This window comes from Microcaecilia unicolor, chromosome 2 (assembly GCF_901765095.1).
Source record: "Microcaecilia unicolor chromosome 2, aMicUni1.1, whole genome shotgun sequence".
Lineage (NCBI taxonomy): Eukaryota > Metazoa > Chordata > Amphibia > Gymnophiona > Siphonopidae > Microcaecilia > Microcaecilia unicolor.
Genome location: NC_044032.1, coordinates 383,761,830 through 383,786,660, shown reverse-complemented (window position 1 = coordinate 383,786,660; position 24,831 = coordinate 383,761,830). Strand labels below are relative to the sequence as shown.

Genomic DNA, 24,831 nt, shown 5'->3' with positions numbered 1-24,831 from the left:
TCTAAACTGAAGTATTGGAAGGAGGAAGTGACATATCAGTTTCTAATAGGAGTGTTCACCAATTCAAAGGTGTAATAGGAAGATTAATGGCACCCAAAATTATTAATCACATGTCCGCCTCACATTTTCACCTGTATAGTGCAAAATATAGAATACAGATGTAAATTCTTTTACTAAACTGAAAATAAAATCATTTTTCTTACCATTGTTATACAATGATTTTATTTTTCTAATAATCTTATTCCCTGCCTCTGGTTCTGTTCCTCTGTCTGTGCTCTGAACTCTATTTTCTTTTCTCTCCTCCTTCACTTCTTCCCATATAACATCTTTCACATTCAGCTTTCTGTCATTTTTCTTTCTCCTTATATCTGTCTCATTTCTATCGCTTCCCTTCATCCATGGGCATCATCTCCTCTTTCCTTATGTCCCTCTTCCCCTCCCCACCTTGGGCACCATCTCCTCCGGTCTCTCCTCCCACCCCGTGGGCACCATCTCCTCTCTTTCCCGTCCTCTCTATGGGCATCATCTCATCCATCTCTCTTCCCTTCCCTTCCTCTCTATGGGCACCAATCGCACCATCTCATCTCATTCCTTCCCTTCCTCTTCTCTCCACTGGCAGAATCTCATTTCCCTCCCCCCCCCCCCCCCCCCCGGGAGCTCCTGCAGCTTTTTCTCTCCAGCTGCCCCACATTCTCTCCTAACCCCCCACCCCACACCGACAGACTTTTCTTTTCTTTCCTACCACCTCTTGACTCTCTCCGACTCTTCCTCCCTCATGCATATATTTTTCTCTCCAATCGCTGTCCCCCTCCCTCCCCGATGCTCCTACAGCTTGTTCTGTCCTGTCCGACGCACACCAGCAGCCTTTTCTCTGCTGCCACCGTGCTCTCTAGCATCTCATCCCACCGCCCGCTGCACGTGGCCCTCCAAACTTGCCTTGTACACATGGCGGCATTAACCACACGCTGCTCTGCTCTGTAAATCGGGGCCCTCCCTCTCTAGCGTCCGATTCCTCCAGCAGGAAACATGAAGTTTCATCAGAGAAGGCGGGACGCTAGAGAGGGTGGGCTGTGGTTAGAGAGAGGATTGGAGCAGTGTGTGCTTAATGCTGCCGTGTGTACAAAGCAAGTTAGGAGGGTGGTGGGCAGGTGGAATGAGATGCCAGAGAGTGGGGTGGCAGGAGAGAAAAGGCTGCAGGTGTACGACAGTGGGTAGGAGAGAACAAGTTGCAGGAGCACCGGGGAGGGAGGGGGGTAGCAGTAGGAGAGAGAAGCATGATGAGATTAATCATGTTAAAATTATTAGCACAAGTTAAAAACGTTAACGCGTTAATTGCGTTAAAACATGTTAAATGAACAGCCCTAGTTTCTAAGTATATGGGCATGAAAGCAATATTGGTAAACAAGTGCTTCTGTGATACACTGATAGTGTCTCAGTAAAAGAAAGATTTGTTAGGTTTCCTTAGTAAAAAGAGAGCACAGTAGTCACATACAGCTGGACTCTGAAGGGATTTCAGTTGTTAGTACTAAAAATTAATTTCTAATCTAGAAGTTGCATGCAAACAAACTACAAATATCTGATAATCTAGAATGTACCATATGGTTGATGCTGGTAAAAGGTGTGTTGTCTGTGATGGTTTCAAAGGGGGATCTGGCTCCACTGCCATCCGTGGGAGTTGCCACTTCCCAGCTGAACTGGATGGAAGACTGGTTGATTCCAGCCTCCTCGCAGCGCTCCTTCATGACGTTATACTTGGGGAAGTGGGAGTCGCATGGCGTCACACAGACCAATGGGTAGCCCGGAGATGGGGACTTCTTGATACCCACTTTTGTGACTTCTTCCACCTGGTCATAGTCTGCTAGCGAGACCACCTGTAGCAGATAGGAAAGCAGTACCTGTTAGTTGAGGAGTAAACAGCAGCAGGTGAAATGAATCTAGAAAAAGGTTTTCTGTCTTTGCTGTGTGCTGCTTCTGTAGTACAGAGTATTTATTTCCTGATTTAAAGGGGTAGGAAGCTGTAGTATTTTTTTTTTTTTTTTGCAAAGTACTCATGGATAGGGAGAGAGTAATTAAAATGCAGAAGCAATTCTCTGCGATAGCTGGAAGCATACCACATTCATCTGCCATTTCAGAAGACCTCGGGTTCCACATTTTTTTCTTACAACAGAGCAATTCTATTCTTATTTGTAATAGTTGTTAGGATTTCATTAATGAGAAAAATAACACTTCTAGAAAGAGATTTTCCAAGAAATCTAGCCTCTTAACCTTAGAATTAGGCAGTTAGACATTTGGTTTTGAAAATTTACTATAGCCAAAGGGCTAAATATGGCTGCCTGGTTTTGCTAGGCTGCTACACTTATCAACTCAAAGCAATAAGTGTTTATGATGTTGAAGTTGGACAGGAGGGGAATATGCCCATATATTACAATTTCAAATGTAGACGTGCATTTTCTGGCTCGTAATCCATCTAGAGATATAGCAGATGAAATACATGTGAACATGTGTAACCTTAAGTGGATTTCCAAGACCAATAACCCAGGAAGCTTCTCATTAAAAATACGTTGACAGCATACTAAAGCACCTGGACATCTTGCCACTAAGTAGTTTACACATAACATTATGGGAGCTATTTTTGGTAAAGTCTATTACACAACAGGAGCACTACATATTTTTAAACCAATAAGAAAAGACCTAGTGGTTTTTGCCTAATAAAAAGTTGGAGGTCAATATTCATTGGGAGGTCCAAGGCATAACTTATCCATTTAAAGTTATACATTCAAGCCCAAACACTAAGGGCTCAATATTCAGCTGGCCATGATCAGAATTTTGCTTCCTGTAATGAAATATCAGTTTTCTGGAGCACTATACTGAACACATAAGGTTCAACACACTCACAATAGGTGGGGCTGGTAAGATGAGGCTGCCCGCTGCTTCCTGGTCTAGAATAGTCACTATTGCTGTGGTTATTTCTCCAAGGACAGCCTCTACTGGATCATCCGGGCCCAGTACCAGGGAAAAAGATTCATGCCACTCCCTGTCTTCATTGGATAAAATCTCCACTTTAAACATGATGTGGTCCATGCCTACAAAATGAGGACAGATTATTTACTCACTTCTCACTTGACTTCATGAGGTATGTCAATTAAAGAGGATGAGTACATCACAAGACCTTATTTACAAAGTGTTTCCCTCACAAGAACAAAATAGAAGATGACCGTTAATTGACCAGGTTCAGGCATCAGTTTCTAGCTGATCCTACCACTTCAGCTGCATTTTCAACCAGTGGCTCATTCTAAAATTCTGCAGCAGGCTAAGATGACCACATTGTCAATAAAATAAAAATCTGCAATGTGTGATTCCTACTATTCTTATAATTCTCTTTGTCTAATGTATAGTTCCACTAGCTTGGTTCTCTGCTATATGGATAAAACGTTGATCCAACACACCATTTTCCAGCTTACACAGCAACATCTTGGAGAGACTGTGTTAGAATACTGGCTTTCAAGGGATTCTTTTTCCTTTTGTTCCTATGGGATCATTTCATTGTGCGGCATACTCTTTCCTAGAATGTGAGAGGTAGCTTTTTATAATTATATAAAAGTCATTTCATGTGTGATCTTAAGATGAGAGAACCAGAAACACACTAAGAATGTTCAGGTCATGCAGTAATTTGTTTCCATAGGGATATTAGTGCGCATAGTTCAGCTTTGTCCCATCAAAGAAAAACCTTTTCCTGGCTGTGCAATGCAACAAGTGTTCTGCCCATGGCATCACATTCATATATTGACATATGTTGAATTCTCATTGTATGCTCATTATTTGTTTGAATGATTTATTTGATTATGTATGTTTTTATAGACTCCTGATGCAGGCCTGTAGGCCGAAACACAACAGTTGTGTCGAGTCTTTCATCAATAAAGAAGTTTTTAGGATATTGTCTCCAGGATTTGTATTTCCGTGCTCTAACATCCCACTTTTTACCTGTATTTGTGTTTTCCCGTGGGGCATTCGAGTTCTCCGCTTGATTGCGGATTTTTCATATGTTTGTGAGAAGACATGGATGTCCACATTTTGGACATCCTCAACTGCCGTCTCAGGGACGGAGACATAGCAAAGGACGTCCTTCACCCATACTCTAAAAAAAAAAAAAAAAAAAAAAAGAGGTCCCTGACGAGCACTTGGACGTTTTCACCTGGACATGTGTTTTTCTAAGCTTGTAGACGGCTATTATACACACAGCTTGTCTGCATGTATGAAGCTGTCTTTGGCATGTGCAGAGCAGCCATGCATAATGCTTGGCTGCTCTGCACTGGCTTCCCCTCCTTAGGAAGGAAACTGTGTGCAAATGAGCTAACAGAAAGTAGCTCATTTGCATGCAATTTCCTTCATGCATGCCCGTTCCTTTCCGAATCGCTAAGGGATCGGTAAGGGAAGGGCTTTTTCCGTTCAGTTAGTGCATCTGGCTGAAGGTAAGGGAGCTATGTACCTGGGAGCAATTTGTGAAGTCCACTGCAGTGCCCCCTAGGGTGCCCGGTTGGTGTCCTGGCATGTCAGGGGGACCAGTGCACTACGATTGCTGGCTCCTCCCACAACCAAATGGCTTGGATTTGGTCATTTCTGAGATAGGTGTCCTCGCTTTCCATTATCGCTGAAAATCAGAAACGACCAAGTCCTGGGGATGACCATCTCTGCTGGGGACAACCATCTCTAAGGTCCATATAAATTTGCTGATTTGGGCGTCCCTGACTGTATTATCAAAACAAAAGATGGATGCCCATCTTGTTTCGATAATACGGGTTTCCCCACTCCTTGCTGGAGCCGTCCTGCGAGGACGTCCCCAGGAAAACTTGGGCGTCCACGATGCCTTAAAACATTTTGTGTAAAACTGATTTAATGTGCATTAACCCATTAATACATGTGAAATTGATGTTTCTTAATGCGGGTTAAAAATGTATTCATATGAATATGTGAAAAAGCAAAATTAAAAAAAAATGAACAGAACATGTTTTCCCTGCACACATCCCCTCTGACTGCATATTGAGCTTTCTGGCCAGAGAGCCACTAATTTGTGTCACTTTACCTAAAAATGGTTTCTTGTCCTTAGAAGTTTTTTAAAGAACAGTACCCATATGTGAGAATTTATTTTTATCATGGACATCCTCCAGTGCTTTTTTTAGGGGTGAAGGGCATTATTTATTATATATTTTGCATGTGTGTGTGGGGGAATTCATCAAGCTACATTAGGGCTTTAAGTCGTGTTATTTGCCCCTTATCTCTTTAAACGGCTCTAATGTCACCTGATTAAAATTACTGTGATGCTATTTTAGTCGCCACAGGTTAAGTAGTAATGGGATGCAAAACATGCAAATGTGTGGATGGGAAGTACACTTATGTGCATAACTTATAGAATATAAATTACACACACGTTTTGGATCAGGATGATTTACGCTTCCTCATTCAAGCATTTGTTATCACACACATAGACTGTTCAAATGACCTCTTAGTTGGACAGGGCCAGAGGGAGACCAAGTGGCTAAAATTACTTCAGAACACTGCCGTAAAATTGATCCATAAAGCTCATAAATTTGATCGAGAGACACCCCTTTTAAAGCTTGACCACTGGTTACCAGTGAACCAACAAATTAAATCCAAAATTTGGCTCTTAGTTTACCAAAGTGTTACAATCAGGCTCTCCAGCTTAGCTGTCCTCCCTTCTCTATATTCCATCTAGACCACTGCGATCCAGCCAAAAACATCAGTTGGTGGTCCCCGGACCTCACGAGGTGCCTCCGTGCACTTTTCACAATTCAATTGGCAATATGAATAGTGGACACCCTCCCAAAATTTAAGGCTACACTTAAGGCCCATCTGTTCGGGAAGCTTTCAACAGTTTAACTGACCATATACAGTCGATCCTCTCGGGGTTTGTCGGTCAGTAGCAGAACTGTCTGCTTTTATGTATTGTTTAGGCTCTATGTGTTTCTATTCATAATGCTGCCTACACATTATAGCTGCATTTATGCTTATTATTTTATCTATGTAGACCACGCTGATGGTCTGACCCTAAGCGGGTAATCAAATAAAACGAACCTTGAACCTATCTCCGATATTTAGGTGAGAGCATTCATCTCAGCTCTATGGTTAGTTTAAGTGCTGATGCCTAAATGCATAAACATGTATACACCCAGTTACACTACCATTCTATAATGCAATGTAAGCACCAACGTTCCTTTATAGAATAGGTGCCACATAGGAATTATCCCATGTTGGGCACACATTAGTAACTCTAGCTGTAAATGTTATTTGTTTGTAACATACTAAAACAAGAGATATTTGTTTGGAATTCAAAAAGGCGTGGGACGAACACAGAGGAACTCTATTTAGAAAACTGATGGTATAAAACAAACAAACAAAAAAAACCTTAAATGGCTGCAGGTGGGTGGATGTGTGAGTGACACATGGATGACGACTCCAGCTGTGAAGAACTAAGGCCAGTGCCGGGCAGACTTTGTAGGTCAGGATAGGCAGGAAAGGCCTTCAACGGCAACTTCAGTAGCTGGAACTGAGGACAGTGCTGGGCAGCCAAGATGGACTCTGATAGGCTGGGGTGGGCTTTGATGGTAACTCCAGCAGGTGGAACGTAAGGACAGAGCTGTGTGTACTTCTACGGTCTATGTCCCAGAAACACCAAAGAAAGGTTCGTGATCAAGTATATAATATCACTTTCATTGTTGATTTAATCATGAATTGATAACGAGTGTGACTGTTTGGCAGATTGGATGGACTGCTCAGGTCTTTATCTACCGTCACTTACTATGTTACAAGTGACATAGAAAATGCCTTTATTTCCTCACCAGGACTGAACTTGAGAACTTGGCTTTTTGGATAGTAATCAACACCAGATTGAGCTGAGCCATCTCGGGTGCTGCAGCGGACCTTGGAAGTCCTATCCAGGTCTCCTCTTCGGACCACCTTGATGTTTAAAACAGCAACAGTGTCTGGGTCCCGGGGCTCCCGGATTTGGTATGTAGCTTCCTCAAACTCTATGGTAGGTGCTGGAAGAGACAAATGCAGGAAACAGAGATTCAGTTTGGAGTAAAAATAAGAAAACCAGAGTGCTATAGTGACACAGAGACAGAAAGGGTTTAGGATCCACCCTGTCTCCCTTCACAGCTCTCTGCTCTAAAAAGTGATGAATCTAAACAGTGAGAAGCCTTGAAAGCAAATTTACCCATCTCTGGACATCTTGTTAGACACAGACATTCAGTGATAATGCTACAGAACATGACTTGAAGGGGGAAGATTATCAAGGTGCGGTAAGAGGCAAGATTTTACCGTAACATGATTTACCACGGGAGTCAGCCAGCAATGTTATTCCAGCAGCCCTTATATGGAAACATAATCTCTAGAGATACTAATGCAAGACTACTACTAGGGGCACCATTTGGAGATGGCACTGGCAGGGCAGGAGCAACTAAAGATTGCGCCTGCTTGAAGACCACCGGTCCATCAGGCAAAATGCTAGTAGGGATAGTAGGGGGCTCTTTGGGGGGCCTAGGAGGCCTGATACTCCCAACATGGTAAAATAACCCATTTTACTGTCATTTTATGGCCATAATGTAACTTGCAGTGTGAATCCCGTACACACTGCAAGTCACGTTCTAGTTTTTACATATTAATGAGTTACTTTATGTGCACTTGCATGTTTTTGCATCTCATTACTATGTAATCTGTGCTGACCTAAATATCACTATGGTGGAGAAAGGCAAGCTGCAGTAGAGCCCAATAAATCACATTAAAGGGCAAATAACACAACTTAAGACCCTAATGAAGCTTGGTAACTTCCCCCTTAAATGTTTTACTATGAAAAAAACACAAAGCAAAAAGGCAAAAAATGCTCAGGTCAATATTGAAAAGCATTTGACTGGATAGCAGCACGTGCTCTCTGGAGAGTGTCGCTGAGTATCCTTACACATTGCATGCTGGGCGATGTGTGGGCAAACACAATCTTGGAACTTATCTGGATTATGGTAATATTCAGACCGCACTCTGGATAACTTATCTGGATACCTTAGGACAAAAAAAAACCTACTGCCCTAAGTTATCTGGATAGGGGACTGAATACTGAAGCGTTCTGGATAAGTTCCAGTGCTGACTGCATTATCCGGATGTTCAGCGCCAGCCACTATCCAGATCGTGGCACCGAATATCCAGACATTTTTTGACTGTTGCAGCTGGTGTTTAAAAATAACATTAACTGCAGTAGCTGAATATTGACCCGGCTATTTTTAAACAGGTTTACAGATCATGATGAAAAACGTAGAAGAATAAAAATACAGTATTCCTCTCAATCTATAATCTTACATTCACAATTTTACACTTAGGACTAGATTCAGTAAATGGTGTTCAAAATTTGGTGCCAAAAAAGTATCCGCATGGAGTGCTATTCTATAAACAGCTCTCCAAGTTGGGTGCTGTTTACAGCACAGTGCTTAGGGCCAATTTCTGCACCAAACTTTAGTGTGAGGATTTACATCAACTGAAACTTGGTGTAGATCCTGGTGCATAATTTAGGCGCAAATCCCTGGTATTCAGTAATACTACGCACATCTTTACAGAATGCCCCTGTGCCGCCCATGCCCATGTCCCCTTTTGAGTTGTGCACTATATGATTTGCTCGCGGATCTTTATAGAATAGCACATAACCAGAAGCACACACAAATCCAAATTGTTGCCAATTAATGCCAATAATTGACTGTTAGCTCTTAATTTACTTACATGCGCATCTCAGAATAGCGTGCAATTTTGCGTACTGAAATCTGCCTGCTACTTATAGAATCTGGGGGTTAATGCACAAAATTACATGCAGGTTAAAAAATATCTATGGTTATGTGCATAACTTAATTGATAAATTAGGTGCTAATTATAATTGGTTATTGTCACCGAAACGCCTAGCTACCCACCTGGGGTTATCCCGTGGACACTTAGAGGGTCTATCCCCAGAACAGCTCAGATCTGCCTGCACCTGCTGCCTGTGCTCTACACTAACACTCCCACCGACTGGGTCACAACCGCCTCTGGACAAGTCTTCCACTCTCAAATTATCCCCAGTGATTTCTAGGTTATTGGAGGCACACTCCCAGTGGTCCCACAGTTTCCTGAAAGCACTCACAGACCCAACACTCAAACCACCAGGATTCTTTATCAGTCCAGAGAGAGAGAAAAAAAACTAAATATTGTTTATTATCTTTTAAAAATCGAACAGTGGAACAAAATAGTGCAATTAGCAAACAATAACAGGTAACTGAAATATGGAACAAATATAACACTAACTAAACAGCATACTTCCTAGAAAGTACCTAAGGGAGATCGGGACATATAGTTCACCAAGCATCAGCAAAGAGATCTGTCTCTCTTTTCTCCTGGGCTAAGACTGAAGCAACAACCAGCAACAACTGCTGGGTAATTTCAAACTCCAGTCCAATCAGACCCCAGTCAACAAGTTTTAAAAGTACACTGCTCAAAGTACTGTAGATTCGCTTCTTCACTAAGTGAAACTAAAAGAGAGTATGTACTTTTCTATAACAGCTTTAACATAAAACATGCACCAGCTGCTGGACAAACTAGAGAAATGCACTTCAAGAGTTAATAAAGGCAATTTTACAGGTTTAAAACACACTGTTCTGTCACAGTTATAATTGGTGTTAATTACTACTAATTTGTAGTTATGCATGTAACTGCACTTAGATGTAATTCTATAAATTTAGCACACAAATCCTTTAGCGCAAAACTGCTAGGGAGGTGTGGACATGGGAAGGGCATAGATGGATCAGAGGTGTGCTCAGCACTTATGCACATGTATTTACACCGGCCTTTGACATGAGGTAAGTGGTCATGCCTAAAGTTTAGTGCATAAATGTGACTTATACTAATGTTCTAAAATGGAATTTATGTGCGTAATTGCTATTATAGAATACTGCATAGGATTGCCCCCTATATGGCTACACGATGCTCATTATAAACAAATAATTCTGCCCAGGGCTGTGGAGTCAGAGTCGGAAGCAATTTTGGGTGGAGGTGGAGTTAGAATCAGTAAATATCTACTGACACTGACTCCAGCTTCAAAATAAAAATGTTACAAGAGCAGGAGCTAGTATATATAGTTCTGTGTAGTATTATTTCATTCAAAGTAACTTACAGCAGTGGTATTCACCCCCAGTCAAGGGTTGTGAATATAGCACAGTACCAACAGCCATGCGAGCAGTGTGGCCACATAGGGCACAAATATGGAGGGGATGAAAAATTACTCCCAACCTTCCATGGGGCATAATTATGGCTTGGTACGGTCCAGCACAAATGTGTCAGGCTTTCAGGATATGCATGGGAGAGATTGGCATGCCTACTACCTCACTGTATGCAAATCTCTCTTATGCATATTCATTAGGGACATCCCGAAAACCTAACCATTTATGGCTCTCGATGACTAGGACTGAGTATCAACTGTTTTTCAGGCTCATTGAACAATTATTTTGATCCAGTCACATCTGCTCCTCATTTCATCTACCCCAGAAAGGTGTGAATCTGAGAATGTCTTAAATCTTATACTACTCTCTTTTGCAGAGAGCTGTTCTTACCGTCTTCATCATTTGAGATGGAGATTGTAGCCACATCAGTCTTTCCAGTCCTTGCCCCACTCCAGTGGCTCCCAAGAGGGTTACTCAGATAGACCCTGAACTGCTCCTCTGGCTCAAACACAGAGTCATCATTGATAAGTACTGTGCAGTTTTTTACCTGAAAGCCAAAGATCATAGAAAATGTTTAATCATAATATATTAGTTTTTTTTTATATTACTTTATTATTAATATTTCCTTTTACATGGCTTTGCTGTACAAGTGTTACTTAATTATTTGAAATAATTGCATAAATAAAAAATGGTATATTATATTTGTATCCTCCACTGATCAGTAACTGGATTTAGTTCATGCATTTTCCATAGTAGTTCAAAGTCCCCTGGCCCTGGAGGGGTTACACCAGGACTTCCCAAAATTTGGGTCACAACCCCAAATCAGGTTGCACATGCTGCGATTGAGGTCAGGACCAGCTTGGCAGTATATAGATGCATTATTACAACATACTTCAGTGGGGATATGGGTTCTCAGCCCAAAAATGAATGGTTAGTGCAGGATTACAGTGTAAGGGGCCACCATTCAAAACAGCTTATCTAGTTAGAAGTGGGGCAGCCGGCATGTATCTGAATAGTAGTGAATTTCAGTGCCACTTTCCAGATAAAAGTATCCATGTAACTTAGGACACAATAAAGGCTGTTCTATGTGTATGTGGATTGGCTATCTAGACAGCCACAGCGCTGACTGCAAACTCAGGACAGTCAGCAGTGGCCATCTTGAGTACTGCGTTCCTCTCAGGCTAATTTGTTGGTGGCCCCTTCATTTACAAGTTTATGGCTAGACAGTACTTGGAGTACTGCTTTTAGTTGTATGACTCCTGTGAATTCTCTCTCCCTGGAACTCAGATTTAAGGTCTTAAAAATAAAATTTAAGATGGCCTTAGAACGTACCTTTTTGAACAATGTTTTGATGTTGCAGGTTAATAGAGAGGATAAATTATGGATCTTGAATGTGGGTCAGTTTCTTTTAACTTCGTTTTAGGTTTTTAATAGTTTTAATTATCCTTATGTGTCCCGGACTTGTGTTAATCTACTTGGTAATTATTGTTGTGCTATTCACTTACCTTCTTTTGTGTGTTTACTTGCTTTTATGTTGAACTGATATGGATTGTCTTTCTGCATTTTTTAAAAAATCTGGATAATTATAAACTGCCTTGATGTTATTTTGAAAGGCAGAATAACAAATGCAACAAATCAATCATTCAATCAAAAAAAAAAAAAACCAATGCTGTTGTACTGCACTTGTTTTGTCAAAAGGCATTCATTTATCTAAACCAAGTGTGTTATGTTCCAAATTTCTAACTTATACACTAATTAATACATATTAGTAAAGCATACCTACTACAAAGCTATATTAAATGCAGGATCTCCCTACGTGTCATCAGTGCATTCTTTAACATTTTTATTTCTTCTTAAAGCTATTGAACATAACAGCTCTAAGGAGAAATTAGGTCTACTCTGATAATTTTCTTTCCATTAGTCCTTCCCACTACTCTAGAACTTGTGGGATAGTTGTGTCTATCAACATGCTGATGGAGATAGAGAACTGAAAACTGAGCTGAGACATATCTCTCTTGGCATCCAGTCCAGCTCCCAGAGGGCACTGATGAAATCCACACAGTCACATGAATCAAACCAAAGAAGTGGAGGAAGCCAACCACAGTGTTCAGGGTGATCAAAGTTTATTCTCCAAATAATTGCTGATAGAATGACCCAAAACGGGCCATGTTTCGATAAACACAGTCTTCACCAGGGAAATCTTTCAAATCAACAAGTTATATGTTGTCATATTCAGATTTTCATAACAGCATTCCTATTGAGACGTAGAGTGGCAAGGTACTCCACAGTAACCTTTCACCCCCTCCTGTGCTTTCCTGCATTAAACTGTGTACCAGTCCTTCCAGAGAGCCCAAAAATACTGACTTATTTGGATGCTGCACCAAATCTGAAGATGTGCTGCCGCCAATTGTTTCCTCTGTGTCCTGTGGGATTCCTGGCTTGCAAACACTGCAAAGCCTTGATGCCAGCCAGCGGGTCCCACAGCAAGAATACCACTTATCTGCCTCCATGGAAGTCTCCATTCACTCCGACTGTCACAAGCACAGCACAACATGTCCCAAGCTGTAAGTCAGGATCCCTCCCCTGCACCAAGTAGTACTTGCAGCCCTCCAAGCACTTCTGAGTCAAACTTTAGTCAGACTTACCATGGCCAGCTGCTCCCCCCAAGCTCACAGTCTCCACAAGTCTTACCACAGACGAGAAAGAATCAGGACTGATACTCTGTTCTACGCACTCCAGCAAACCACTTTCCTTCTCCTTTCTTTCTTTTTTTTTATGTTGTTGTGCTGGAAAAGGACAGCTCCACAAGAAACAGGGGAGAAGTGAAGGGAGGGAAGAAGTAAATTCACGGGGCACCAGAGACAGGGATCTGAAGACTTCCAGATATGACTCTACAGACTCAAGCCATCCACAAAGCTCAACTGGGGACCAGCTGACCAACTGGACCAGGAGTAAATAACTCAGAACCAAAGGCTAAAAAGTGTGTACATCCATCTGCTGGAGACAGAAAATACTGAGGAGCTGGACTGGATGCCAAGAGAGATGTCTCAGCTCAGTTTTTAGTTTATCTCCACCTGCTGGTTGATGGACACAACTATTCCACAGGTTCTGGAATAGAAGGAAGCTACATAATGGAAACTTGTTATTTCAATTCTCCCCACTGAAATCTTTACTTTTTCTCCTTTCAGAAAAGTAATGCACGAATCATCCGAATTCCTCCTCTCCTCAAAGTCCTTCATGCCCTCTGCCATCTGACTTTGGGTGTAGCATCTCACAGAAGATTTGTAGCTCAGGTCTCCAGTTCGGATGACAGGAATATGCAGCATTCCCTCTTTCTCTTTCACTGTGTACAAATCCTTGCCAAACTGCATGCTCGGTACTGCACAAAGTAGAACAACATCTTCATTGCTATTGGTTTCAATAAAGAACAGATATTAACAAAGACAGAGAAGGATACACCCACTCTGAATATATGGAGATGGTGAAAGATACAACCAACATGCAATGTAGAAACCATGTTGGTAGACAAAGAAAACGTGAGAAGGATACTAAACTAACACACTATAGCACTATCAATACCAGTCCTTAGAAATGGTACTCTTTAGAATTTGGAACTGGAATGATAAACAAAAGGAGATATTTCAACTAGAGTTAAACAGCAAAGCTAATTCTGAGGTGGAGATGTAAGAACAGGAACTAAAGAATGCGCTCAATCCACAACTTACCATCCTGGAAAGTATCATTAATACCAATTGTAGCCTGGGATGGGTCGGTCAGTTCAGCCCCTTGTGCTGAGCTCAGGAAAACAATAAATGTCTCCAGCCCTTCGATGACCGGGTGCTGAACATCATCCAGGATTGTCAAGGTGCAGAACTGAAAGACATATCAAATGCATCGCTAGCCTAATGTTATGAATCTCTCCTCCCCCTTCATTTGTGGAGTGAAATGGGGACATGAATTTGCCACTGCATGCAGCTTTGTACCCATGCACCTGCAAGTTTGTTTTCAAAAGGGAAACTACCCCATTGATGAGTTTCTCTTTCAAAGTGCCGGTTGGTGTTCACACCATAGACAGAATACGCGTGGACTTGGCACTTGTTCTGAAATTCGAGATGTTTGTGAGTATTTTATTTTTCAACAGGATGGAGCTCCAGCACACCAAGCTCACAAAACAGTTGAGCTCTTAATTAATGAGACACCAGAATTAATAGAGCCAACCGCTCAGTGGCATTGAAGACTTTGTGAATGTGTCAAGGCTGAAGGAGGACACTGACACAAATTATGAATTAACTAAGAAAAAATCCCATGATACTAATGTATTTTCAAATATCATACTAAATATTTAAATAATTGCAAAATATTTTGAAACTACGTAAGGGGACTCATTTTTTCTGGACAAAATGTATAAAGTGGACCCCAATATTTAGGGGCCAATAACATGTGTAAATGTCCAGGAATACCAGCATATATGCATGGAAAATGCCAATATTCAACCTATGTGCTATCCTATACAATGGTGCCTAAAAGCAATGGAGTACACTTTGAAGGTGGGCAAACATATGGATGGAGTCTAGGTGAATCACGGGTGGGGTGAACAGTTACACATGCAAATTATTGAATACTAAAGTTACAATGTTTTTAGGATTCTAGGTGCAACTAAAATATACACACATATTTGCCTTGCTACATGAGTATTTTATGAAAAAAGTAGACAGCTACCTTCCTTTACAGAATAGGCTCTAAACAGGCATTCTTGAAGCCTACACATAAGCTCCCCTTTACACAATTACTCACTATCCCCCGAATTCCATATAAAGTGCAGCGAGAAGCGCACATTAAATTGTGTGTGCAGCCGATTTACATGCGCTACTCAACTGGATAACAAGCCAATTAGTCATGACAATTAGCCAATAACAACCAATTATTATCACCAACTGGCAATAATTGGAAATTGCGCGCACTTCTTTTTAGGCATATTCTAAAAAGAGGTGCATGTAAATTCCAACACGCATAGCTGAAAATGGGGCACGGTCATGGGAGGAGTGTGGTGTGTCAGGGGTATCAATCACTTTTACATACTTTGTTATAGAATTTGGGAGAACGCGCGTAAATTTAGCTGCAGGTATTTACACCAGGTTATCAGTGGTGTATATGGCCACGCCTAATGTACGCACGTTCCCTCTGCCTGTGTGTTATTCTATAAACTGCGTCTTACTGTAGACACAGTTTATAGACTAGAGCTAGGCGCGTTATTCCAACATGCTTACATTTTGGACGCCATATACAGAATCTGGCCCTATGTGCTGTTTCCACTGGTGGATACTGCCTGTTTGTCTAGAATAACCCTATAAAGTGTTGCTACACAAACATGCAAATGCCATTCACCTGATTATTTCTAACCTGGTCTGATTTAAAAGCTGACTCATTACAAACAGAATAAATGTACTATATATTCTCAGTGTCCCAAACTACAACAATGAAGCTGCTTACCTCTTCAGTTTTGCCGGGCCTGAATTCTACTTTCTTGGAGCTGGGAATGTAATCAATTCCTGGAGTAGCAGAGGGTGGATCTGAGGGCCTTGTGGCACACCACACTGAAGTGGGAGCTGACAGGTCCGTGCCATGCCGGACCACTGGGATTTCAATGGTACCTGTTGTATATGGCAGAATATATTTAAAATTAAGCTTTCATTTGCAAGTCTAGAAACCTACCAATCAGCAATTCCAGAAGGCCGTCAGATGCAAGGCAGAACACTCTTACAAACCAGGGTCATGTTCACAGTAACTGGTGTCTATGAGTAAAACAAGAATTTTCAAGAGCAATTCAGCTATCTCAAAATAAATTTCATGAAATGCTCTCAAATAAGATCATTTGAATATCAGGGACAACATCGAACATGTTTTTCAACCTTTATTTGGCTCCCTCAGAAAGCTGAGGAGACATTCAGCTTTTTGCTTTTCATGGTCCCTAGGGTAGGGGTATGAAAACCAGAAAACCTTGCTTTGAAACACAGGTAAAACTAAGGAGCAGAAAAGCAACACCAGACAGCAAAACTGAAAGCAGCAGTCTATAGTGCTTAAAGCAGCACAACAACACAGCAGATCACAATAACAGCAGATGTCTGTAAGAAGCTTTATTACATCAAAAGGGGATACGTGGCCATGTTTCGCCTGGGCAGGGTTGGGTCGGGGTAAAAACTGTTAATCAGACACACTGATAAGTATTAAATAAAAAAAGAAAAAGTAAAGCATAAATCATGATAATAAATACTATATCATATAAATAATGTACCATAAAACATCAATAATATATCAACTCATATAGACCTTTTGACAATAAAAACAAAGGTAATAAAAAATCATAATGCAGTAGTGTATAATCAAAAAAAATCTTAAGGACACATTCATGCAGTGCTGGATCAACTGTATCTGAATTCAAAAAGGCATGGGACAAGCATATAGTGTCTCTGTTAGTGATAAGGGACTGTAAAGCTTCATAGTTGATATGGATGGGCAGACTGAACAGGTCATGTCAAGGGGCATTTTTGATAGTGCATCTAAGTCAGACTTTGGACATTTTGCACTAAATGTACCAAATCTGAAAAGGAAATATACCCATTTTCAAAAAAAGAAAAACATCTATCTTTTTTTTTTTTAATACTGTTTCGAATAAGGTTTTGTGCTTTGTGTGTTTATCTGTTTAGGCCATTTATGAAAAGAAACGCTCAAAATCAAGCCACTGGGATATAGTAGGGGCCAGCATTTTTAGTAGACTGGTCCCCACACATCCCTGGAGAGCAATGGGACACTGCTGTGGACTTCATATAAATGCACCCAGGTACACATCTCACTGTTGCTCCCTTATCTTCTCTGCTGAGCCCTCCCAAACCCACTACCTCCACCTTTACACCACTACAATAGCCCTTATGGGTGAAGGGGGCACCTATATGTGGGTACTGTGGGTTTCTGGTGAGTTTTGGAGGGCTCACAGTTTCCACCACAAGTGTAACAGGTAAGGGGAGGTATGGGCCTGGGTCCACTAGTGCCTACAGTGCACTACTTCGGGGACCTGCATGCTGCTCTAATGGACCTGACTATAACATCTGAGGCTGTAACAGAGGCTGGTGTGTACTATTTTAATTCATATTTTTTGGTAGTGGGAGGGGATCAGTGACCACTGAGGGAGTAAGGGGATCCCTCCAGCAGTCATTTGATTATTTAGGGCACCATTTTGTGTCTTATTCATTAGAAAACAGGTGTAGACCAAACGTTGAGGTTTTCGCCCTACATATTTTGGTTTTGTTCCATTATGGCTGTAAAATGTCCAAGTGTTAGGCTCTCCCTAAACCCACCCTAATCCTGCCTTCGAAATGCCTCCTTGTGATTTGGACACACTGAAAACAAAACGCATAGACATCTGTAAAACAGGTTTCGAAAATACCGATTTGGACGTTTTGAGAATAAATCCGTCCAAATGTGTGTGTGTCAGACTGCCTTTTTTCTACTGTCCTATTATTAAACCTGGCACCATTTGTTATTGAGTAGGAACAGAAGGGAAAAGTCAACTAAAGCTTATTTTCACTGCTTCCACTTTGGTGACAGGAATGGAGGACTATCATCCTGTTCAGTTTAATTTCTCTCTTTAGTATGCCGAAATAAAGGAGAGTAGATAAGCTGTCAATAACTTCTTTTCACCTGAAATGGTGACATCTACTGGTCAGTGTAGAAGCATAAGCACCAGGGAAGCCAGGGTTCACATTTTGCTCCTCCCACTGATGCTCCTAATGACTTTGGGCAAGTCAATTCACCCTCCATTGCGTTGGGAATCAACTTAGACTGTAAACCCTCTGGGACAGGAAAATGCTACTGTACCTGAATGTAGCTAGTCTAGAGCTCAGGGGGTCTTTTATTAAAGCTTAGCTTGAGTAATCTGCAGCAGGGCCCATTTTATTCCTATGGGCCCTGCTGAAGATAATTTGAGCTAAGCTTTAATAAAAGACCCCCTTAGTTTTGGAAAGGCTGAATCAAAAGGTAAGGAGAGTTCCTTGAGAGATTATATCAAGGGCTAAAAACCCTGGCACCCGAACCCACTGGGGATAAGAAACTGATCAAACTAGGAGGATTAAATTTCTGTAACTTCCTACCCCACAAACGAAAACCCTACTATCTTAATATGTTTGTTACTAAATTGTGAAGTCATTCTTCATCATGTCAGGGCAATATCTGATACAAAATAAATGGTTCTGCAAAACACAGTGCATGCACTACAACAATACTGGAACCCAATAGTTTTTCTAGATCTCTGCCTCAGATCAGCAATTAATGACTTTTAGCAAACAATGAATACCCTGTCCACATACATCTATGGTGCTGCTTACTGAGGAATGCCTAGAGTTGCATGAATATCACACATTGACTTTCAAAATGTACCTGCATCTTCACCAACAGTAAATGTTGCATTGCCTAGGGAAATGGTTGCTGCATCATTGGGGCCATTAATTATAACCTTGGCAGTCGAGATGCTCCCTATCCGGGCATTTTCAGAAGTGTCAGCAAGGATGACTTCAAACTCCTCCTCCTCTTCGTATTCACTGTCGTCGATCAGCTTGACATCACAGGTTGACATGGTGACACCAGGTCCAAATACAACCCGGCTCTCTCTGTCCATTCCCCTGGACTTGAAGTCAGAACCAGACTCAAGAGCATGGAGGCTGCTGCCTTTGGCAGATTTGGACACAGTATAGCAAATGGCAGACACAGTGCTGCTGGAGTCTCCTGAAATGAAGATAATAATAACTGATAGATTGATAGCACTTTGCAACTTTTCATCTATTTGAGGGAGTATATCCAAGCCTATCCAAACGGCCCGACTTAATTTACGAACCTAATCCTCACCACTAATATTACCTATACCTCAATCCTCCCCTCCACATCTCTTCCTCTTGTCCTACTCTATACAACCACACCATAATTCTACTACCCTACAACTGTGTTATTTCTGCGATACTTTGTAACCCATATTTTGTAAGCCGCACTGAACCTGCTATCAACCGGGGTATAAAAGCAACAAATAAATGAATGAATGAATGAATAAATAAATAAATAACATATTTATAGCTCAGATATCCTCTAGAGCAGGGGTGAGCAACCTGTGGCCTGCCACTGAATTTTATGTGGCCTGTGAGATCATGGGAAGAATAATACCAAAATACACCCCACACAAACGTCATTAATTAGAGTTTGATTGTCAGTGGAACTGTTGAAGGATACAACAATGGGACAAGACTTATTTGACAGTGTTAGCAACTGTTTGGAAAGACAAGTATATGGTAACAGTCCATTTATGTTCATTCAATCATCACGTTCAGTTTTCAAGCAATAATACCAATAACTCAGAGCAGCATATACTGAGACAGTAGTTGTTGTTTAACATCTTTAATCAATACAAACAACTTTAATAAAAGTAGAAAATAAGTCCAAAACACTTTATAATGCACTACTATATAAAATGCTTTGGACTTATTTTACACTTTTATTAAGTTTCCCCCTAATATTCAGCCAACAGCAGGCAGCGCTTTTGGTGTCGGCCGCTGGCAATAAACCTGGATATTCAGTGCCGAGCCATTTATGGCTACCGGCTTTGAATATCTGGGGGGTTTTAACCACTAAAAAGTTAACCGGCTATGCTGATATCCAGCACTAACCTTTTAGTGATTAAAGATAGGATAGATATTTACACGTTCCTATTTGACTGCTAAACTTATCCGGTTAGGCGCTGAATATTGCCATCTAACCGGATAACATAATAATCCATTTACAAAAGAGATGAGGTGAAGATGTGATTCCATGTGCCCCAATGAAAGGACAGTTTAATTTTACTTCCAAGCTTTATAACAACAACAGTTAAGATGAACCCATCAGTAAACAGAATATCCTCACTGAAATTTGGCCATGTGTTACTGTATTGTATAGAACAATGTAGAAAAATGAGCAAAAAATACAGCCTTTATTAATGCTGTTTCCACCAGCTACAATAATTTTTTGAAGCTGTTTTAGTGATATTTAGTTTTGATTTCATGATATTTATATCTACATATGGGAAGCTTTCAAATAAATTAAAAAGCTGTCAAATAAGTAAAAAAAAAAATCTTTTGTCCACCTTTTAAGGCACTGCCTATCCAACTGAAACAGCTTTTGACTTTTTACAGATGGGCCACACATATGCAGTCCATTATTTTTAATAATCTTTTACTATTGTTTTCAATAGCGTTTGCTACTGTTTTGGGTGAAATAGAGGCTTATTTTCGAAAGAGAAAAACGCCCAAATTCCGACCTAAATTGGGAGATGGACATCTTTCTCTTGTGGGTGCCCAAATCGGTATAATCGAAAGCCGATTTTGGGCGTTTCCAACTGCACTCCGTCGCGGGAATGCATAAAGTTGACGGGGGCGTGTCAGAGGCGTGGTGAAGGCGGGACTGAGGCGTGGTTATCGGCTGAGCAGAGATGTGCGTGCTCGGCCGATAATGGAAAAAAGAAAGGCGTTTTCAGAGAGAATTTAGGTCACTTTTGTTGGACCCGTTTTTTTCACGAACAGGTCCCAAAAAAGTGCCCTAAATGACCAGATGACCACCGGAGGGAACCGGGGATGACCTCCCCTGACTCCCCCAGTGGTCACTAACCCCCTCCCACCAAAAAAAAACGAATGTTAAACACTTTTTTCCCAACTTGTAAGCCAGCCTCAAATGTCATCCCCAGCTCCATGACAGCAGTATGCAGGTCCCCGAAGTAATTTTAGTTTAGTTAGTGCTGTGCGGGACCCATGCAGAGCGGAAAAATCGGAAGAAAAAAAAAAACCAAGCAAGTGCAGTCAGGGACGTCTAAATTACCAGGCTAGTAAAAGGGGGAATCGAACCAGCAACCTTCTGATTACAAGCTCAGTGCTCTAGCCAGTGAACCACATTATTCAGGTGCTTGGATGTCCTTCCCTTTCCATTAAGTCCCAGTTTCTGTCAGCCAATCACCGCTGTTTAGCTGACACAGATGTCAGCTAAATGAGCTGTGATTGGCTGACAGAAACTTGGAGAGACTTAATGGAAAAAGAAGGACGTTTAATCAGTGGTGCACTGGCTAGAGCACTGAGCTTGTAATCAAAAGTTTGCTGGTTCAATTCCCCCTTTTACTATCTTTTAATTTGGACGTCCCTGACTGCACTTGCTTGCTTGTTTTTTTTTTCTTCCGATTTTTTCCTCTCTGCATGGGTCCCGCGCAGCACCAACTAAAGTAAAATTGCTCTGGGGACCTGCATACTACTGTCATGGAGCTAGGTATGATATTTGAGGCTGGCATAGAAGCATCTCAGGGAGACCAGTGCACTACGAATGCTGGCCCCTCCCACGACCAAATGCCTTGGATTTGGTCGTTTTTGAGCTGGGACACTTCGGTTTCGATTATCGCTAAAAAACAAAAACGCCCAGCTCAAAAAACGCCCTAATCCAATGTATTTTCGAAAAAAAAGATGGACGTCCATTTTTTTTCGAAAATACAGTTCGGCCCTCCGTTCTCGGAGATGGACGTTTTTACAAATGGGCGTTCAATTATGCCCCTCATAGTGACTCCGCCTACTGCCTTCAACCCATATAATGGGCTAGATAGCCTCCTACCATCTCCTGTTCTCAATCTAACCTCCTTGCAGGCACCTACCTATCATCTGCTGATGAGACTGAGAAAATACTGAGGAGGGCTAGGTCTGCACAGCATTGTATGTGAGGTCTCTCGGTTTGTTCTCAGTCTCCCCATCTGCAGGTAGGAAGGCATATACCCATTCATGGGGAATGGCCTGGAGCAGACACCAAGAAATAAATATTTTAGAAACAGCTACTGGCTCAGTGTATGCTGCTCAGTGAATTATATGGTATTTTGTTAATTTTCCATGTGTGGCCCACTACGGTTAGTACTGATATTTGTGCAGCCCTCTGTGTACAAAGGTTGCTAACCCCTGCTCTAGCACAATTTCTATAAAAGTAATCCACTGCCTCATTCAGAGATCTCAAACTGGTAGTGATAGATGGCCATGGGAATTAGTTTAAAAAAGAAAAAACAACCTTTTCTCTCAATGGGTGCAAACAGGAAGTCAGCACTCTCGTTGGTGCGGTACATTTTCTTGTCAAACTGAAGAGTTGGTTCGTCCTCTGTGTCATTGATATTGACTGTGGCCTTGGTGATCTCCCCCAGCAAGGCGTAGGCTGGCATACTCAACTCCATGGTGAAACTCTCAATGTCCTCAAAGACATGATCATCATTGATGACAACGGTACAGGCCTTTGTGTCTTCCCTCTCATCGAACTGTACCTGAAAGGACCAAACAAATGGCAAACATACATGTGGTGTTGCACTCAGGAGTTTCAACCAGTTATGACATTTTATTTTGAAATATCTTTAGTGTCATATGCAACAATAACTTCAAACAATGCTTGATAACAGCTATATAAAACTCAATAAAGAAAAAGCCAAGTTCAAAGATAATGACGAATAATAGTTAACACTGCCCACCCCTCCTTCAGTCATGTCATTTTAAATTTATTTTTACTTTAACTTTTTAGCTAGTCCATTTCAATGTGCTTTCATAACATCATAATAATTTGGAGCTGATGTATCTTCTGCACTACCCCCCCCCCCCCCCCCCACCAATAAAACATTTTTCTTATTAAAATATTTTCATCCCTCCAAAGTCATTGCAACATTACAATACTTGATTTTAACTGAAACTATGGGGTCTGTTTCTAGCAAGAAGATACAAAGATTCCATACAGAATGAATCGCACATAGTTATATCATGAAGTTTAAATCTAGTCTTTAGGACTCTTCAATCCATTCTTTTCTTTCCTGCAACTCTGCCAAAGATGTAAAGGCAACTGGGAGAAAAGAGTGGCAAGTCAAATGCAAAACATAACCTTGCATCCTGAGCAGGGGTGCTGGGGACCTCTTCAGTTACATCTGAACATCCTTCCCTAGAGCTCACCTGGCCTGCATACTCTACGTAGTCTTGCTGACCGGGCTTTGAACCCATGCTAGAGCTGGAAGTAGCACTGCCCTGTTCTGTGCGACACAGGACAATGGCATACTGGTTGAGATTTCCAGTTCTCTTCACGGTTATGCTGACAGAGCCTGCTTTTTCACTGACATTATAGCTGTGAACATAAAGCATGTATGTAGTGAGGTTACGATGTTTGTTATCCTCATAGTATTCACTACAAATATTTCATAAAGTTTGAAAGAGTACTTAGAAATTTGGAATGTACATTTTTAAGAATATAAGAACATAAGCGTTCCCATACATACTGGGACAGACTGAAGGTCCATCAAGTCCAGTACATCCCAAAACAGTAAAACAGATTTTATGCTGCTTATCCTAGAAATGAGCAGTGGCTTATGGATTTTCCTTTAGAAAAATTAGCCAAAGCTTTTTAAAACCCTGCTAAGCTAACTGCTTTTACCACATTCTCTGGCAACGAATTCCAGAGTTTAATTACACATTGAATGAAGAAATATTTTCTCCAGTTTGTTAAAATTTACTAATAGTAAAACATGATAAAGGAGGGCATTTTTGGTTTGTAAATGCGAATGACTGCAGGGCCAGAATGAGACAAATATCTCATTTGTTTTTGGCATCAGTGCCATTTATGGGGCCAGACCTAGCCACTTGGGGGAGGGGGGTGGCAGAAAGAAGCAGGAGTCACTTCACCAATAACGTTGGACTTTTAGACAAGAAGCCAAATAAGCACAACCCTGTTTCATTTCTCCTAAACCCCATCCCAAGGCCGGTGTCAGCAGCTCAGCAAGAAACCTTGAACAAGAGCAGTCTTGCATTGCTTTTTTTCTCCTGCATTCAGAGAAAGAAGGTGGCAGAAACATGGAGGCTTTAGAAAGTTCCTTTACTAAGTTCAAAAAGCTTTTAAAAAATAGAAATATCATCCATAGATCAATATAGCCACTCTGGAAAAGTGACAGACAGCACTGTTTCTTTCCCAGTGTCAGAGAAAAGTGAGTTTTAAAAACCTCTCAGACTCTACAGCCAGAAAGACTGCATAGTTTAGAGAAAAATAGTAGTGATAGGGCTCTTAAAAAGCAGAGCTACAGCACTATTTCTGTCTCAGCATAAAAAAAAAGTGAGGTTCAGAAATCTCTCAGACTCTATGACTCATGAGCCCAGACAGAAAAAAGCAGCACTGATTTTGTCTCTGTAACAGAGAAAAGTGAATTTTAAAAATCTTGCAGGCCCCGCCCCTGATGTGGTTTACCCCCCCCCCCCTTTTTATTTTTGTGCTAGATTTTCAGGAGGTCATAAGAACACAACAGGCCTTCCGAATTGGTCAACTTATTTCTTTGTTGTGGGTAAGGGAACAGGTGTTGGGAAGGAGTTATTGGTTATCAGAAAATAAGAATGACTGTTCAGCAATGTTTACATATATTTATTTCTGTGATTGTCCTCAATAGACATGATTTAAACTAAGAATCTTGCAGGCTCTGTGGCTGGCTCCAGAGTCAGACAGACTGCATAGTCAAGTCAGAGAGAAAAGGAACCTAAAC

General features: G+C 41.2%; 1 protein-coding gene across 1 annotated transcript in view; it reads right to left on the bottom strand.

Moving 5' to 3' along the window:
• Positions 1–24,831, bottom strand: part of FRAS1 (Fraser extracellular matrix complex subunit 1) — a 689,426-nt gene that overhangs the window by 45,863 nt on the left and 618,732 nt on the right. Inside the window, 10 exon segments of the mRNA XM_030190549.1 lie at positions 1,596–1,871; positions 2,896–3,083; positions 6,855–7,055; positions 10,635–10,791; positions 13,418–13,623; positions 13,970–14,117; positions 15,735–15,895; positions 18,675–19,019; positions 22,347–22,593; positions 23,264–23,432. Coding sequence (XP_030046409.1) covers positions 1,596–1,871; positions 2,896–3,083; positions 6,855–7,055; positions 10,635–10,791; positions 13,418–13,623; positions 13,970–14,117; positions 15,735–15,895; positions 18,675–19,019; positions 22,347–22,593; positions 23,264–23,432 — 2,098 coding nt within the window.